Below are 17,197 nucleotides of genomic sequence, written 5' to 3'. Positions count from 1 at the left end.
TTAAGTGATCTTCTGCTTACACTTAATGTTAGAAAATCATGTTTAATCTTAGCTGGGCTATGGGACATGCTGGTTTTTTGTCATGTTGAAGTTCAGGGCGACCAACTGGGAAAAATATACCTTAGGCTCACAAGGGCTAAGATGGAAATCTCTGGAGATTTCCACTGTAGGGAAGAGTGAAACCAAATCTGTTTTGCCGTTCTTGTTGCCACATTTAGCTAGGCTGGATGGCTGCATGCAGGGAGGGAAAGCCTCCCGTTGACAGCACATGAAATGCTATGATAAATACTGTTCTGCTTTGTGGCTCATTTGTGCGTAGGCTTGCTCTGTTTTGATGAGGGTGAACCACAGGCAGTGTCTTATCACAAAGAAGTTGAGATAGCACCGGTCTTCCAAATATCCGAGTTAACTTGCACTGTACATCGCAGAGAGATTTCCTGCAAAAGGTCATTATCGATCAAAATTATCATCAAAATGTAAAGGCCCTTTTTGATCTCGGAGTATGGAAGGGTGTAAGCAAAGCTCACAGCTCTTTGCTGGGAGATGTTAACTGCAGAGCTAAATCTGATCTTGAGCGTACGCTATCCCATCTTGATTTGGCATGCCCAGTCTTCACTGTTGGTCAGAAGTTGAAGGATATCCTGCCTGCATCAACCCGGACTGAGCTCACCAGACCAGCAGTTTGAAGAGGTCCCATAACTAGTGAGGAAAATGGTTAAGTACTTAAGAGACAGCATGATCCTGCCTTCGCATTCCTATTGTTCCCTTTCAAAACAGAGCTGCACCCTTGTCTCCAGTAAAATTGTACCTCAGCATACGACTCTGCCATGTTGCTGTGTCTCTTGTCAGAAAATACCCTGCTCCTTTGGTGAAGAGCTGAGCTTTCTTTAAACTCTCCACATGCAGCTGTGTAACCCAGATTAACTTAACTGTACCTTGAACTGAATTGTTTTGTGAGCTCTAAGGGAAATCATTCTGTATTTGGGCATAACGCTTTCCTCTTGAAGAGCATGTTTGCACGCATGAGTACTTCAGAGATCACTGACAATTCATTTTTGAAAGAAGTGACACAGAAAACAACTCATTATGGAAAAGATGCTGTTAGAGGGAATTAACAGCATTTATTTCTAGGTTTATTAAAACTAATATATATGAAACCTTTAAAAGTCCTCCAAGTTGCCTGATGCAAAACATTATTTCCTAACTGGAATGGTGGCCACAGCCTGAAGAGAAGCGGAGGCCAGTGGGTGGTAAGAAGTGTCTAGGGACAGTGTCATAGGGGAGGCTCCTGCACTTTCCTTGTGAAAGCACGCCCTGGGGCTTGTCTAAAGTGTCTGGACAGAAACACACATCTTGGGAAACAAACCTGAGAAACTGGAAATCCATGCGCATTTGCAGTCCTGGGGCCTGGTGGGGTAGCTCACGTGAGTGCCATGCTGCTGTGGATGGGTACAGGCTCTCTAGGGAGGACGGGCTGAGAAGGTGAGGCAGCAGGGTTGTGCTGCCTGCAAAAGACAGGCTCAAATCATGTGGAGCTTCGCTTTGGGATGGATGATGAACAGCTGAGATAAGAGCCAATATAGGTAAGAATCAGACCAACATGGAGGACCACATGGGACTTTTCTGCTGCAGACCACCCAGTTAGTAAGATGAAGTAGATAAAACTGCCTCTAGAAGACCAGAGGAAGCCTCTTGATCACAGACCCTAGTACTCGTGGGGGTCTCTGACCACCTCAGTGTCCACTGGAAGAGCAATAGGGCTGGGTGAAAGCCATGCTGGATGCTTCTGAAAGGTGTTGAACGCAGGTTTTGGCAGTGGTGAGCAAAGCTGACTGGGGTAGATGCTCTGCTGGACCTTTTAGAAACAAGGAAGAACTGGTTGAGAAATGAAGTCTGGTAGCAGCGTGAGGTGCCAGCAGCTGTAAGGTGGTGAGTTCAAGGTCCTCAGAGGAGCGAGGTGAACAGGAGAATTATGGGCCTGGGCTTAAGGAGAACGGAACTCAGTTTGTGCGAGGTGTGCTTGGCAGGGTCCCGTGGGAGACTGCCATGGTCAGCAAAGGAGGCCACGAGGCCCCATGTCATTGCCAAGGACACCCCAAAGTGTGGGAAGTCAAGTAGGTGAGACGGGAGGCCGGTGTGGATGAACAAGCAGAAAGGAAACTCACAGAAGGTGGAGTAGGGATAGATGATCTGGGAGGAATAAAGCTAATTGAACTAAGAGCGCAGGGACAGAGTTAGGAAAACCAAAGCTCAGCTAGACTTGGACCTAATGATGGCTGTGTAGGGCTTCTGAGGGGCATCCACAGCAAAAGGACGGCCAAGGAAGCTGTGGAGCAGGGGACATAGTGACCAAGGACATGGAAAAGGCTTAAGTACTCAACACCTTGTTTGACTTCTTTCTGCCCTTGGGCCTCCTCATTCCTTACCCTAGCGGCAGAGTCTGCAGAGGTGAAGCATTACCCACAGTAGAGGACAACTGAGCAGATGGACACATACAAGTCTGTGGAACCAGGTGGGATGCATCCCAAGGTGCTGAGTTGCTGGCCCACACCATCGTGAAGCCACTCTCTTTGAAAGATGGCAGTGGTCAAGGGAGGTCCCTAATAACTGGAAATAGGCAAATGTCACACCCATATTTAAGGACGAGGATCAACAGGAGAGGAGAAGTACCATACCGTCAGCCATACCATCAGCCTGTTCCCATTCTCTGCAGCGTTTACATTGCCATCTCAGTGGCTTTCAACTGCACTCTCCAGTTTGTTGGTATCCCTTATATTGGATTCCCCACACTGGAATAAAAATTACCTTCATCCTGCTGCTGAGCTTTTGCCAGTGCAGCTCAGGATGTGGCTGGACTTCATGGCCACAGGGAAAAGATGCTGTCATATAGTCAGCTTGTCTTTTGATTCCTTCATGCTCTTTTTTTGCACAGCTGTGGCTCAGCCAGTTAGTCCCAGCATCTCCCAATGCCTTAACATCTGATTATTAACAGTATTGACAGTGCACAGTAGTATTTCCATCCAGTAGATTTACATAGATTTCACTGTTAAATAGATTGAGCCATTGGCTTGAAGAAGCAGCAGCTAGTGGAGATTTTCAAAGACCTGGCGGCTTTCCTGGTTACGGAGGAATCTTTGCCCATGTTGGAAAAGCCATACTTCTGGAAACTGATCTTTGTTTTGGTGCAGGGAGCGTTATGGAGGTAGAAAGAATATCCCCCTGCATACCCTGCAGTGGCTGGTGAGGTGAGCTTTCTCCATGCGGTACCTTTCTAGGGAGTTGGTAAAAGCTTAGAAAAATCCTTTCACTGAAGGATGTTCTGGTCTGATGTCCCATAAATCTGCTTTCAGCAGAGAAGCAGCAGAGTTGGGGTTGTTCAGCCTGGAGAAGAGAAGGTTCCAGAGAGACCTTGTTGCAGCCTTTCAATGTGTAAAGAGGGCTTTTTACAAAGGCCTGTAGCGACAGGACATGGAACAACGGTTTTAAACTGAAAGAGGGTAGGTTTAGATTGGAGATAAGGAAGAAATGTTTTACGATAAGGGTGGTGAGACACTGGAACAGGTTGCCCAGAGAAGTTGTGGATGCCCCATCACCGGAAGTGTTGAAGGTGAGGTTGGACAGGGCTTTGAGCTACCTCATCTAGTGGAAGATGTCCCTGCCTATGGTGGGAGGAGCTTGGACTGGATGATCTTTAAAGGTCCCTTCCAACCCAAATCATTCTGTGATTCCCGAGTGTCCTGCTTTGATGACAGGCTGGCTTCTTCTCCCCAGGCAGGGTGTGTTTGCCAGGGCCAGGGTGCCTGTCACGTGGAAACGGTTCCCTTTTTGCACTGCATATGAAGACTTGTCTGGACGTGTCCATATCCCATTCCCCTCTGTGGAAGCCCCTCGGTTCTTTGCAGACTTACTGACCCCAGAGAGAAGCATTAGGTTCAGCACTAGATCTACAGTGGAGATGGAGCAGGAGGGTTGTGAAGCAATTGTACAGCCGTGGACTGTCAATCTGCATCTCCTAAAGCTCAGTAATGAGTCACGCAACATGCCAGCTGAGCAGCAGTAGCTCCTGGTCCTGCCTCTGGAGGCGTTTCCCTCATATTTTAGAGAGAGTCCTCCGCAGAGCAGCTTAGCGGCTGTCTCTGGCATGTGCCCGAGTTGTGGTGTCAGCATCGCCATGCACATCACTCTTGATGATCCACAGTTGCAAACAACAGCAGTTCCCAGCTGCCACCCATGCCCTGCTGCTCTCCCCTGTCTTCACTGCTATGTCTCTGTCCTGGTTTCAGCAGGGATAGAGTTAATTTCCTTCCTAGTAGCTGGTACAGTGCTGTGTTTTGGATTTAGGGTGAGAACAATGTTGATAACACATGGATGTTTTTAGTTGTTGCTAGGTAGTGTTTACACTAGTCAAGGACTTTCCAACTTCCCATGCTCTACCGACTGAGAAGGCTGGAGGGGCACAAGAAGCTGGGAGGGGGCACAGCCAGGACAGCTGACCCAAACTGGCCAAAAGGATATTCCATACCATGTGACGTCATGCTCAGTATATAAAGCTGGGGGAAGAAGAAGGAAGGGGGAGACATTTGGAGTGATGGTGTTTGTCTTCCCAAGTAACCGTTACGCGTGAGGGAGCCCTGCTTTCCTGGGGATGGCTGAACACCTGCCTGCCCATGGGAAGTAGTGAATGAATGCCTTGTTTTGCTTTGTTTGCGTGTGCGGCTTTTGCTCTACCTATTAAACTGTTTTTATCTCAACCCACGAGTTTTCTCACTTTTACCCTTCCGATTCTCTCCCCCATCCCACTGGGGGGGAGTGAGCGAGCGGCTGTGTGGTGCTCAGTTGCCAACTGTGGTTAAACCACGACAGTCTCTCATTGTGTTGTCGCTTTTGCAAGTCTTTCTCCTGGAAAACCCATTCCTGAGCTCGTAGCCCTGCCTCTGTCTTGCAAGTCTCGCTCCTGCAATTTAATTTCATTGGGTTTGTGAGCCCATTTCTTGAGCAGTACTTTGGGAAGTGTTGTCTGGTGATGTTTGAAGAGTCTTTGGGGTGGAGAACTAAGCTGCTTCTAACAAAGGTGGTGGACCTCTTTAGCAGTCTATTCCACAGGCCTTACTTGATCACTTAGGTGCCGTAAAAGGTGCAAAGGCAGGACATACAACTGTAAGGCACCTCTGTGAGAGTGGCTGTGCTCAGCTGTGTTGTACAAGAGGATTGAGAACCATTATGTGTGGTCTTGCATCGATGTGGAGATATCCAGAGCACTACAGCTGGTTTTGCAAAGACATTTCTTGGTTAGGCAGCTTGCATCAAAATGTTTAATTTAAAATGCGTTCACTTTTTTTTCCATAGGCTGTGCGTGTTACAAAACCCAAAATCCCAGAAGCCATCCGAAGAAATTTTGAGCTAATGTGAGTGGCTGTACATAAAATTGTGTGCATTGGTTTTGAGGGTCTAGCACAGGTATAATGCTATTAGAAAGCTCTTACCTGGTGCTCAGAAGATGAGAGGTGGACTCTAGTCAGTGTGTGCTTTGCTAGGTGCACTTGTGCGTTCTGTTTCTCCGTTTCCATGGCTCTTTCACCTTGAAGCCTTTCAGCCCTTCACAAAGATGGTTGTTAGCATGCACAGAGTCCATATCAAGGCTATGTTCGTACTCGTTTATGTAGAGGGGACACTGATGTGCTATAGAGAACCTGCAGAAGACTTGCAAACTGAATTCAGGGCTCAGGGGTCTTGATGTCTCACCCATAAGCTCCCCTCCAGCAAACTCACAGAAGCACAGACAGATTTTAGTCTGATATGTACCCATGGAGATCTCCTGTCCAAGCCCTTTCTCAAAGCAGGGCCAATGCCACAGCTGCAGTAGGTCGCTGTGGGCTGTGTCTGGGTGAGTTGGGGCATCCTCGGGGATGGGGATCCCTCACCGCTCAGGGCCCAGTCCCAGGGACACCCTGCTTGCACAGGGACGGGCTGTTTCCTTGGGGCCGGCTGGGGTTTCCTGTGCTGCAGCTTGTGCCGGTGCCTCTGGGGCTCTCGTTGTGCCCCTCTGAGCAGAGTCCGGCCCCAGTGCCTCCAGAACCCCTTTGGGCATGGGGAGATGCTATTGAGTCCCCCTTCACCTCCTCGTCTCCATCTGAGCAAGCACAGCTCCCGCAGCCTTTCCTCATATGCCCTGGCCTCCACCCCACATCAGCAGTAGCCCTACACTGGACTCACTCCTTGTCCTGAGGGCCTCAAACTGTATATAGCATCCAGATGTGGCCTCACCAGTGCCAAATGGAGAGAGGGAAATAATCCCTTCCTTTGACCTGCTGGCTACATATGTGCTCATACAGCTGAAGACAGAGCTGGTCCTCATGGCTGTGAGGACTTGATGCTTGCAACTGGTCGGCTTCTTGTCCCCCTGGCCTCTTACGCCCTGGTTTGCAGAGCTGCTCCCCAGCTCCATTTCCCTGTGATAATGTTTCTCGCCCTGCAGGGAGGCTGAGAAGACCAAGCTGCTGATCGCAGCCCAGAAGCAGAAGGTGGTAGAGAAGGAGGCAGAGACAGACCGGAAGAAAGCGCTCATTGGTATGTCACCAGTTGGGAGTACTAGTGGACAGGGACCAGACTGAATTTCCATTCCTATATCCCCCAGTAAACCAGGGTAGGACATTGTCTTGCATCGCTGACAGCTCCCTGAAGGAAGCACAGCCAGGCTGCAGCAGTCATTTAGAAAATATGAATGTCTGTGCTGCTAGATAACAGCAGCAGCCTACGTCCTACCTCCTTCCCCATAGCAGCAGAGCAGCGAACACCTCTGTCCTACGGTGGGGCTCCTGCAGGCCAAAAGGTAACAGCTCTGCCAGAAAAACTGCTTGGGCTTGAAGCTAAATATCCTTGTGCCAAGGGGAATCACTTGTAAAAGGGACATCAGCCAGTGCAACTCTAGAAACATCAGCACTGTGTTTTCTTTCTGTAACTGTATTGCTTGGAGTACAAACTGGCACTGTAGGATCCGAGCAGAAAGGGAGGCAGCAGATTCTTTGGCAGATTGTGTGGCAGATTCTGCGACCAGGTGCTGGGGTCAGGGTGCTGATGCTCAGGCTTTGTGAAGTGAATGTCTGAGCTGAGCCTGTTGTGATTGCAGAGGCAGAGAAGGCTGCTCAGGTGGCCAGGATTCACTATCAACAGAAGATTATGGAGAAGGAAACAGAGAAGCGAATTTCTGAGATTGAAGGTAACCGTGGTGCTAGCGTGCTGCTGGGGTCATCTTCCAGCTCAGGGTGGTGGCAGGTAGAGGAACCTCGGAACTGAGCTGATAGGCATCGCCATTCTGCAAAAATAATAAAGGGTGCAGTAGCGCAAGGTTATGCACTGGGGTCATTCCTCCCCTTTGCAGGTACTCCTCCAAGAAGCCAGCAGTGCAGGTACACGGCCAGCCAGGCTGTGTCGCTGTGTCACGGGCACACCTGGGTCAGCTAGTCCCCATGGGACAAAGGCTCAGGTGCTCAAATGTGATGGGGCTATTCACTTGCTAATGCTTCTTTTCCTGTCCATCTTCTGTGGCTGTGTTAGACGCTGCGTTCCTAGCAAGAGAGAAAGCAAAAGCTGATGCGGAGTACTACACTGCTCAGAAGCTGGCTGATTCCAACAAGGTGAGCACTTGAAAGCTGGTCAGAAGAGGACTTGCTTACTCTTTTCCTCTGCACAGGAGATTAGGTTCAGGTGGGCAGCACTGGAAAAACACTTGATTTAACAGCCCATATCCCAGGAGGCAGTTGCCCGACATGAAATCTAATGATGCAGGACCCAGAAGGTTGTCTCTTACAGTCTCTGGTTTCTCTTTTTGTAGCTGAAACTTACCCCCGAGTATCTGGAACTAATGAAATACCAAGCGATAGCTGCGAACAGCAAGCTGTATTTTGGTGACAGCATCCCCAACGTGTTTCTGGACTCCTGTGCCTTCCAGCAAGCCAATCTGAGGACTGCCCAAGAAACCAGCCTTCCTTCACAGGAAGCCCCAGAGGCCTCTGGAGAAAGCCACCTCAGAGCAAAGGAAAGCACTGGCTGACAGAGGTAGAAAGACACCTGGTACCGCTCAACAGCTAGCCCAGCTGTGAATGGGGATGTTGCCCTGTGCTGGTGGGGCGGATGCAGCGCATGTGTGGACATCTTGTGTATAGGTGGCAGTTGGGTTGATTTTCTTCTAGCAACACATTGCAAGTGCTCTGCCTCTTCCATTTCTTCCCCTATTAAATTGGTGCTTCCAAATGAGGGATAATCCTGTACTAACATACCTATACTGGAATATTAAAAGACAGACACCAGGAAAGCCTTCCGCAGTAGGTGCAATTATTTAGCAAGCATTACTCTGGAGATAGGAGATGTGGCTTTGAGTGCTATGTTGCTGCCCACTGGTCATTTCCCAGTGCTCGTCGCTGAGGCCAAGCAAAGAGGTTTCCTTCGTCCTGCCGATGAAGCTTTGCTTTGTGGACTCCAAGGCAGGTTTCTACCGGCACTATCTAACTCTCCTCAAGGACTCCAGTGGAGTGGGCTCTCCTTGGCCAGCGGAGGCTGCGTGTTCCTGCTCAGGGCAAGGCCTGCTGAGGAGTGGTTTGGTGTGGAATAGGTTATTTGAATAGGATCTACGTAGCCATTATCTTCTTCTTTCCTTTAGGCAGTGGCACTAGATAACGACTCGGAGCAAGCAATCTCTAACGGGCTTCTGTAACTCCCCCTCTCCAAGCAAGAGCATCACACTGGCTGCCTGTGACTGACTGTAGTAGATTTCAGCTGGGTGGCTGGGTCTCACTTTGCACCATAAACCAGATTTCAGAGTGCGTGGAGCACCTCCGAGCAGCTGGTTGGGAACAGGGCTGGGAAATCTTTGCTCAGACCCCAGCCTCCCTGTGTAGGTCTTTTCACCAGGGAAAGGGGGCTGAATTTCCACTGCTCTGCCTTGCTGGCGAAGTGAAGGGGAAGAGAAGAGTGAAGGGACCCCGCTCTGCAGCACATCAGATGTTTTGACACCTCAGCTACAAAGTAGGTGAGGCATTGCTGTTCCCCAGTGCAAAATCCACTGCTCCAAGAAGAAATGGGACCTGCCTCGTGTGTCCTTGAACAGCCGTGGTGGGGAGTCTGTCACTGGTCCTCTCATCACTGGCCAGGCTTTGCTGCGTTGCAGGGCTTTTGACTCACAAGCTGTGCTGGCAGGATGATCTTTTCTCCTGGTGTGCATTGTAATATATCCAACCCCTGCTCCCCGTGTGCCACTGCAAGGTGAGAGAGATGTGCTCGGGGGAAATCTGCTGGTACGATCTGCTTTCCTCTTTTCCTCTGTCCTCCCCTTTGCCTGTGAGGACGTGCTTGTTTCTAGGACCCGTTTCTCGTGTTCTGCGACAATCCCAGAAGATGATGGCTGAGGAAGCAACTGGCAGGAGCTTGAGCAGGAGCGCCGTTCCCCAGCTGGTAGCACCGCAGCATTGCCTGCCTCCAAACCCACTATATGTTCAGAGACCGCCTCTCGTCTGCCAGCCTGAAATATCTGTACGTTCATCCTGCTTTCTTGTCCCCTCGGGTGCAGCCATGTGCAGCGCTCAGCCCTGGTGTGGTTCACCGGACAGGCCGGTTGGTGGTGACACTCTGGGTGCTTGGCCGGTTGATGCTGACAGGCTGGTTGGTGCTGGCATTGAGATCTTCTGTCACTGGCACCATCTGCAGCCTCATGGCGAGGGAAGGAACATGCCTTGGTGAAACATTCAACCCAAAACAAATGGTCTGAACTTTACCTCCGCTAATGATTTCCCCAAACGAGTTGTGTGGGCTTCAGGCTTTCCAGTGCTGTGTGGCCTGACTTGGAGGATGGCAGTGTCTCTCCTCAAGGAAGTTTGGTAACATACAGTGCCTTATACTGTCTCAGCTCATGCCCTGGCTGCCTCTCCTCCACCTCTGGGGCAGAGCAGGGATGTATTGACCCTGCCTCTCCTGCTGCCGCTGCTGGCCAGCTTGGGTAATACATGACTGTGGGACTGCAGCAGTTTCACCTCCACCTGTCTGTAAACTCCCAAGGCCCAGTTGGTGCTCTGCTCCAGGATACCAGCTCCTCTTCAAACCCAGTCATGGCAGGAGCCAGGGACCAGGACCCTGCCCCAGTGAGAGGCCAGCTGAAGGTGCTGAGCACCAGTCCTGGCTTCCAGGGAGGTCATGGGTGAGCATGCTTCCTCGTGCTCTGAGGATGAGAGGAAGGGTACTGCTGTTGCCAGGAGAGGTTTCTCCGGTTTTTGCTGTACACACCTGGTGCACAGGGGTTGTGGCACAGCCATGTGCCTTGCAGATCCCAGCCTGGGGAGCACTAAGCCAAGCTTTTGCATGGGGGAGTGCTCATGACCTCACCTGCCAAAGGCTTGGGCAAACAGTGCCCTCCTGGTGAAGAGCACCCTTCAAAGGACCCCAGTGGGCAGAGGAGCAGGAAGGATGTCTGCATGTCATGCTGGAAGGCAGCTCAGCCAGCAGGCAGGGCAGAACTGAAACCCATGACTGATGGCAGGAGAGGAGCGAGCAGGCACAGCGTTGGCCTCATTAGACCCTGCGGTGCCCTCTCCATGGGAAGGGTACCAGGGCAGAGAGGGGATGGCAGTGTATTTCATAGCTGTGGTGTTTGAAATGTGTCCTGGAAGTACCGTTTGACTTGCAAGGTCCCATTTCTCCTGTGGGAAGGGCTTCGAGGAGCCAGTGGAGTTGCATCTCTTTGACCCTCCACCTCCTCAGTGTTGCTGGCTTGCAGCGGCCACTTTGGTTGAATTTTGAGATTAAGGCAGGCTTTTTAGAACAGAGGCGCTCCTGGAGGAGATGTAGACTTGTCTCCATGTGGTATTCACTGGGGTTGGGCACTACCTAGCGCTGGCATCAAACCCTGGGCATCAGGCTGGGTGGACAGGGTAGGTTCTGCCAGCCTGGAGATGACAAGAAGCAAGGGCACGAGGGGAACCACTAGAAGCAATAACCAGGCAGCTCACAGCTCTCCTGCAGTGATCAGAGCGAGATCCCCGTGCAGGGAGCAGGAAAGGCTCCCAGGCCACTGCAGGAAGGGCTACTTCCCTTTGGATCTGAGCCTTGCTGGGCCTCCCTGCAGCCGTCCAGGTGGATGCATGGCTTTGCCGTTAGTGGCTGTCACTCTGGCTAAATGTCGTCCTGCTGTGGTTGGGTATGCATCAGCCACCTCCTACCCATGTGGTCTGAGGGACACCTGGGGATGCTCCTGCGGTTTGAAGTCCTGCAGCAACGTGTGCGTGATGCTCAGTGCCTTCTGCAAAAGCCTCCTCCATCCTTCTCTGCTTCCCCAGCCACTGCTTCAGAAGCCTGAGTACGTGAGTGGGAGGAGGGAATCACCATGACTTTAACACCCCAGTCTGGGCTTTGCTCCTCTCTGAGCTGGGAGCTGCAGAACGGGAACACGGGTGCAACTGGGAACATGGTTTGAACTGGTTTTTCTCTCTGTTCAAAAGGCCTGTGTGCTTGTGTGACTAAAGGGGTCTGCCACTGGATCCGCACCTTCTTTAAGGAAGACACATATGTTCCAAGTTTACATGCACAGTGTTAAGTTCTTTTGATAAAGCAGAATAAAACTATTTTGTTACCATTTCCTTGGTGGCTTTATGTGTCCTAGGGCCAGTATCACTGTAGGCATGTGGAGGGGGGACACCTATGCCTCTCATCCCACAGTAACACCGCATCTAGTTGAATGTCCCCAGTGACTGCCACCCTAGGAGCCCCATGAGCAGCCTGGGCTGAAAGAAAACCTAGGGGATGGTGCTGAGCAGCAGGGACAGCACTTACAGTCCTGCTGTGTTTCTGCTATCATCCTCCAAAGCTCATGGTGGGAGCTGAGCCCTGGTGGCCCTTGGGCCCCCACCTGAGCTGCCCTGTTGCTCACGTGCGGCCAGTACAGGAGCATTTCCCAAGCAGGCATGGCTGCTGTGTGCGAGCGGTGTCTTTGGGGACTGGCTGGTGTCCCCGGGGCCCATGGGCTGGTCCCTGAGCACCGATGTTGCCTGCAAGCATGAACGCTTGTTTTGGACTAGGATGATGGGACTCAAGGTGGTGGTGGGACTCATGGTGGCTGGTCTTCAGTCAGAGAGTGAGCCTGGGGCCTGTTTTGGCAGCTGGGGCTGGGGGGGTCACAGGGACTCGCTGCAGCATCCTGCAGCCCCTATGACAACCTTGCTCCGTGCAGCTGGCAGGAAGCTCTGCCATTTGTCCCCCGTGGCTCTGGCACAGTGTTTGGGAGCTCAGCTCAAGCCCTTCTCCCCACTGGCTCCACACATGCCAGATCCACCCTGAGCCCCTGGCAGCTCCCTGCCTGCTGCCACCCTCGCTGCCACCCTCCTGCCCTGCTGCCCTCCTGCTCCGCTGCCTGTGCTGCCCCCTTCTGCTGAGAGACACCCCATGACACCACTACCTTCAGTCTTTATTGGTATAAAAGCCTTCAACCTAAATTATATCAAAAATGGGGAGGCCTGGTTTCACAACAGATGGCTCAAAATGGTCACATAAGGGTCTTAAGTTAGTGGCTGCCGTAAAAAGGCTCCCAGGAAATTCCCTTTCAGGATAACAGTAACTCAAGTGATAACTTCAGAGATAAAAGCCCAGTGGGGAGGCCAAACCTGGCTTGGACCTGCCAAAGCCCCTGGCAAGACCCCCTGTGTGACTGTCCCCAGCTGGGGCAGTGGCTCCAGGGCATGGTCCCTGCAGTGCAGCACTCCTCCTGCCCTGGAAAGCCCAGCAGGTGATGCCGGAAGCTCCTCACCACAGCCCCAGCAGGGAAGGGGCAGGAGGAGCAGGACACATTCAGGATATTGGGAGAGAAGGCAGCAGCTCCCAAGGCGCAGGAGAGCCTAGACCAACTCAGGGCTGGCCTCAAAACCAGAGCTGGCATTGTCCCCACTCCTGGTCTTCTCACGAAGCCCCAGCTGACGGCTCTCCCTGAGCCAACCATGAGGCTACAAAGTCTGTTAAGGCACAACTCAAATATCTGTAAACACTGGTGACCTCCCGGGGGAAGGTCTGGTGAGTGATTCAAGTAAGGGTGGAAGTGAGACGGTGGCTCCCCAGCTGTGCCACCCAAGCGCCAGAGCCAGCAACTCCTCAGCCACGGTGGCAGATGGAGCATCCTTGGTCACCTCCTGGCCAGGGGTGGCTTCAGGGCCACCTTTGGGGGGATGCCCCGCTGAAAGACCGATGGGGGTGTTGGTGAGGGGTGAGGGAGGGCTGGTCCTGGTGGCCCCTCACCATGGCACGGCGCTTTGCTCTTCAGTGCCGGGAGAGGCTTGCTGGGTGGCTTCGGCTTTGCCTGGCAGGAGGAGAGGAGAGCCCCGAGTCCCTCGCCTGGGCACCAAGGAGGGACCCGGAGGGGGACAGGAGGCAGAGGAAGGGGCTCCCCCAAGTCATCAGCCGCCTGGGCCACGCCATGGATGTGCCACACACACCTGGAGCTGGTCAGGCCAGAGGAGGCTGGGGGGACATCTGAGAGTGGCTCCTGGCCACAGAAAGGACAGGCCACCCTGCCACTGGGCAGCGGTGGCTTTCAGAAGGGTGGTTACCTGCAGGGGCCGTCCTGCAGAGGCTGGAGATGTCACCTGGGGGACTGGCGCTGGCAGCTGCAGAGTGAGCAAAATACAGGATGAGGGGCCGCCCTCCTGCCCATGCCACGAAGGCTGCCCCACACCAGGGCTCTGTTCAGCTCCCTTACCTGCGGGGCTGGGTGGCAGGGCCCGAGGGCCCAGGTATCCCGCGGGGCCGCCGTGCTGCTGAGCAGGTTTGGGTCGCCGATGTCGTGACGGGACAGCTGGCGGCGGGGGAGTCGTGTCCGGCCACCCTCCTGGAAGAGTGGGTTGGCGAGGCCAGCAGCAGGCCCACTGGAGGTCCTCCTGTGGGGCACAGGGATAATGGGGGGCTGCTCCAGGCAACACCTGAGCTCAGCCTGTGTGGCCGTGGCTCAGCCCTGCTGTGGGGCAGAGGAGGGGGGGAAATTACCCTTTCTGGAAGTGCCTCATCCCCCTGCCTCTGAGGAGCACAACACCACTGCCGAGCAGGATGCCAGAGAGTGCCAGCACGGCCAGCATAGTCGCCAAGACCACACTGCTGCTCCCTGTGGAGACCCGGTCAGCATCAGGATCGGTGCTCCCATGCCAGGGACGCCCCATGGGCATGGAGTGGTGCCCACCAGCACCATGGCAGGGTGCCGACCCCCTCCCCAGCATCCCTCCCCAGCACACACATCTGGCTGAGGGCACTGGTGCCGGTCACACACAGGGGATGCCATACCTGCCGCCACCCCTGAAATCTTCTGCTCGCAGTAGGGCGCTGCCCAGCCTGGCTCGCAGTGACACTCGCGCTTGTGGTTGCACACCTGAGATGAGGGAGGAAAGTGTCAGTGTGGTGGACACGCTGTAGGGGCCAGGACCACCGCCCGGGCCCCGCGGCTGCCCTGGGAGAGGACGATCCCACAGCGTACCCCATGGTTGTTGCACTTGGCCGAGCAGTTCTTGTTGCCGTAGACCAGGAGGTTCTGGCAGCGCCCAGCGTAGCAGACCTGGGGGCAGGCAGGGGGACTCTGAGGCTGCCCTGGGTCCCCATGGCCAGTGGTCACCTCCCCCCACCACCCCAGCACAGCTGCCAGCACGCTCACCATTTCCTCTCCGCACTTGGCACCAGTGGGCACCAGCCTGAGCTTGGCCACCACCTCATTGGCGTCGCTGCTGGCAATGACCGCCTTGCACTTGAAGCGGCCAAAGAAGAGGGAGTAGGAGCCACCGCCGAGGACAGGGCTGGTGTTGTCGCTCAGGCACAGCAGCGTGCCACACTTCACATCCCTGTGGAAGAAGCAGCCATGAGCACCAGCGGCGGGGGTGGCACGGGGCTGGGGAGCTTCGCTCAGCCCCATGGTGCTGTCACCAGACATGGACACCACCCCGTCACCCCCCGTCCCAGCTCCTTACTTGGGGCTGCAGGGCTGCTTCCCATACTCAGTGAGGCAGTGGAGGTGAAGGTGTTGCTCACTGTTGTGCTTAAAGCAGACATCAGGAGCCACCTGGGCCTCTGCGGGACATATGGAAAGGGTCACACGGAGCCAGAGCCTGCAGCCAGCCGGTGGTGCCGGCACCAGTGGCCACGCTTTAGGGTCAGCAGCCATAGCACTCCAGCTAGGGATGCAGGAGGGGACCACAACCAAGCAATGCCCTGGCCCGAGGAGCCGGGGCTCCAGGCATATCATCCATCATGTGGGGCAAGGAGGGTGGGCAGCGTGGGGGAGCAGCTACCTGTGCCCCAGAGCGTGCGGCACTGCTCGCCATGTGAGGGGCAGGCCCCGTTGTAGCAGTAGCCGTTGCCATTCTGGCAGGAGATGCCATTCTCCTGGAAGACGTCCTCTGGGCACTCGGCACTGAGGCCAGTGCAGTGCTCGGGCAGGTCACAGTCGTTCTTGCTGGGCCGGCAGAGCACACCAGCAACCTTTAACTGCACAGAAAAGGGGATGTCAGCACTGCCTTGATGCTCTCACATCCCCAGATCCACGCAGGCACCACAGCCCAGCAGCACCCTGGTCTTCAAAACATCTCCCGGCACCCCACAGATCCAGATACGGCAGCTTGTGTCGCTCTGGCACAAAGACATTTGCTATTGACTGAGCTACTGCACAAGACAGACACCATCAGGCCTTGGACTGGGTCTTCCCATAGTTAAGTCTCTCCCTGTAGGCAACACCTTGTGCTTTGCCTTTAGTCTGGACTTGCCCCGGGGTCCTCTTCCAGCCCTATCTCTTCACATCAAGGCATTTCTTATGCCTGTGTGCAGGAACCAATGAATGTAACTCAACCTTCTCTTAGATGAATGGAGCCGAAGAGGCAGGTTGATTTCCCAAATCAGGAATGGGCCACACTGATTGCTTCTGAACATTGCCCAGTCCTTTCATCCTGCACCTAACCTAACAGCGCCAGGGGACCTGGGCTCCAGGATGCCAGAAACAGAGGCTGCTTCACCTTCCCAACCGCTTCCCACCCAAGATGCTGACTGTCGCATGTAGTGAGAGCATTAAATGGAAAGCGTGATTCCCCCCCAAACCACTGGGTTCATTTGGCTCTGGGCAGGCTGCTACAGAGGGCCCTCAGGCTCTCCAGCGGGCTATGGACACACCTTGTCTCTACCGGGAAGCTCTGGAGGAGCCCGGGGCAGGACTGCACACCCGCCAGCTCCCTTCCCTGCCAAGTTGGTCCCCAAAACGGCAGCAGTACCTTGCAGTCCTGGCAGCAGTCCCCCTGGGAGCACTCGGCTCCCTCTCTCAGCTGGCAAGTGGTGGCATTACAGCAGCGGTCGAAGCACTCCTGTGAGACAGGAAGGGACTGAAACCATCCCGAAAGTCCCCTGAAAGACCCTTTTCTAGGGGGGACCCAGTTGCCACATCACCAGGTGCCAATGGCAGCGTAGCCACTATGGGGTGAACCATGGGGCAAAACCACAGCATCATCCCAGGTGTGAACCAGTCCTGTCACCTCTTTACCCCCTTTACCAATACCAAACCAAAGGACCAGAAGAGATTTTTTTTTTCAGAAGATGGGGCCTGACCTGGGCCTCTGCTGTCTGGTAGCACCCTTTGCACATCTCCAGGAAGGAGAAAACAGGCCGATCTCTGTGCTCTCTGCATTGGGGGAGCATCCCTTCACATCCCAGAGCAGGGCTGTGACCCTCTCATTTATCCCAGAGACATCACCTGGCCATTTGTCTTAAATCTCCTCCCTGCGATGCAGTAATGGGCCATTAGGGATGAGGAAAAGTTGAGCACGGCTTTTGAAAGAACAACATGCCATGATGTTCCCCTCTTTGGATCACCTCTTTGGAGGATATGCTGGGGGGCTGTCCAGCTTTCCTAGGCACACTCCTGCTAAAAATCACAGCCAGCTACATGAAGGGGGACACACATCCAAGTTAACGAATATCCTCCGCAAGTTACTTTTCGGCAGAAGCATCAGGAACATAAGGAAGGTAAGTCTTGCAAAGCACCATGTCCAGGGAAAAGGCTTGCACAAGCTTTTCCGAGTCTGAATGACAGGACTCAAGCCCCTGCCGCCCACCCTCCTTCCCGGGTTCTCAGAAAGCATCCCTACCTCCAGCGTGCCACAGTCGCACTGCTCTCCCCGCTCTACAAACTGGTTCCCGCACACCGGCC

General features: G+C 53.8%; 2 protein-coding genes across 2 annotated transcripts in view; one reads left to right on the top strand and one right to left on the bottom strand.

Moving 5' to 3' along the window:
- ERLIN1 (ER lipid raft associated 1) overlaps window positions 1-8,306 on the top strand; it is an 18,972-nt gene extending 10,666 nt beyond the window's left edge. The window contains 6 exon segments of the mRNA XM_009332772.1: window positions 5,347-5,405; window positions 6,476-6,567; window positions 7,127-7,216; window positions 7,555-7,634; window positions 7,832-7,975; window positions 7,977-8,306. Coding sequence (XP_009331047.1) covers window positions 5,347-5,405; window positions 6,476-6,567; window positions 7,127-7,216; window positions 7,555-7,634; window positions 7,832-7,975; window positions 7,977-8,099 — 588 coding nt within the window. The 3' untranslated portion in view covers window positions 8,100-8,306.
- Window positions 8,307-13,287: 4,981 nt separating this feature from the next.
- The window catches only part of ADAM8 (ADAM metallopeptidase domain 8), a 13,420-nt gene continuing 9,510 nt past the window's right edge, over window positions 13,288-17,197 (bottom strand). Inside the window, exons 11-20 of the mRNA XM_009332787.1 lie at window positions 17,136-17,196; window positions 16,266-16,355; window positions 15,297-15,492; window positions 14,976-15,075; window positions 14,666-14,849; window positions 14,492-14,569; window positions 14,302-14,386; window positions 14,011-14,125; window positions 13,727-13,904; window positions 13,288-13,362 (exon numbers count right to left, since the gene is read on the bottom strand). Coding sequence (XP_009331062.1) covers window positions 13,288-13,362; window positions 13,727-13,904; window positions 14,011-14,125; window positions 14,302-14,386; window positions 14,492-14,569; window positions 14,666-14,849; window positions 14,976-15,075; window positions 15,297-15,492; window positions 16,266-16,355; window positions 17,136-17,196 — 1,162 coding nt within the window. The remainder of the gene's footprint in view (window positions 13,363-13,726; window positions 13,905-14,010; window positions 14,126-14,301; window positions 14,387-14,491; window positions 14,570-14,665; window positions 14,850-14,975; window positions 15,076-15,296; window positions 15,493-16,265; window positions 16,356-17,135; window position 17,197) is intronic.

This window comes from Pygoscelis adeliae, unplaced genomic scaffold, assembly GCF_000699105.1.
Source record: "Pygoscelis adeliae isolate BGI_AS28 unplaced genomic scaffold, ASM69910v1 Scaffold139, whole genome shotgun sequence".
Lineage (NCBI taxonomy): Eukaryota > Metazoa > Chordata > Aves > Sphenisciformes > Spheniscidae > Pygoscelis > Pygoscelis adeliae.
Note: the sequence above shows the minus strand (reverse complement) of the source record. Positions and strands in the feature narration are given on the sequence as shown.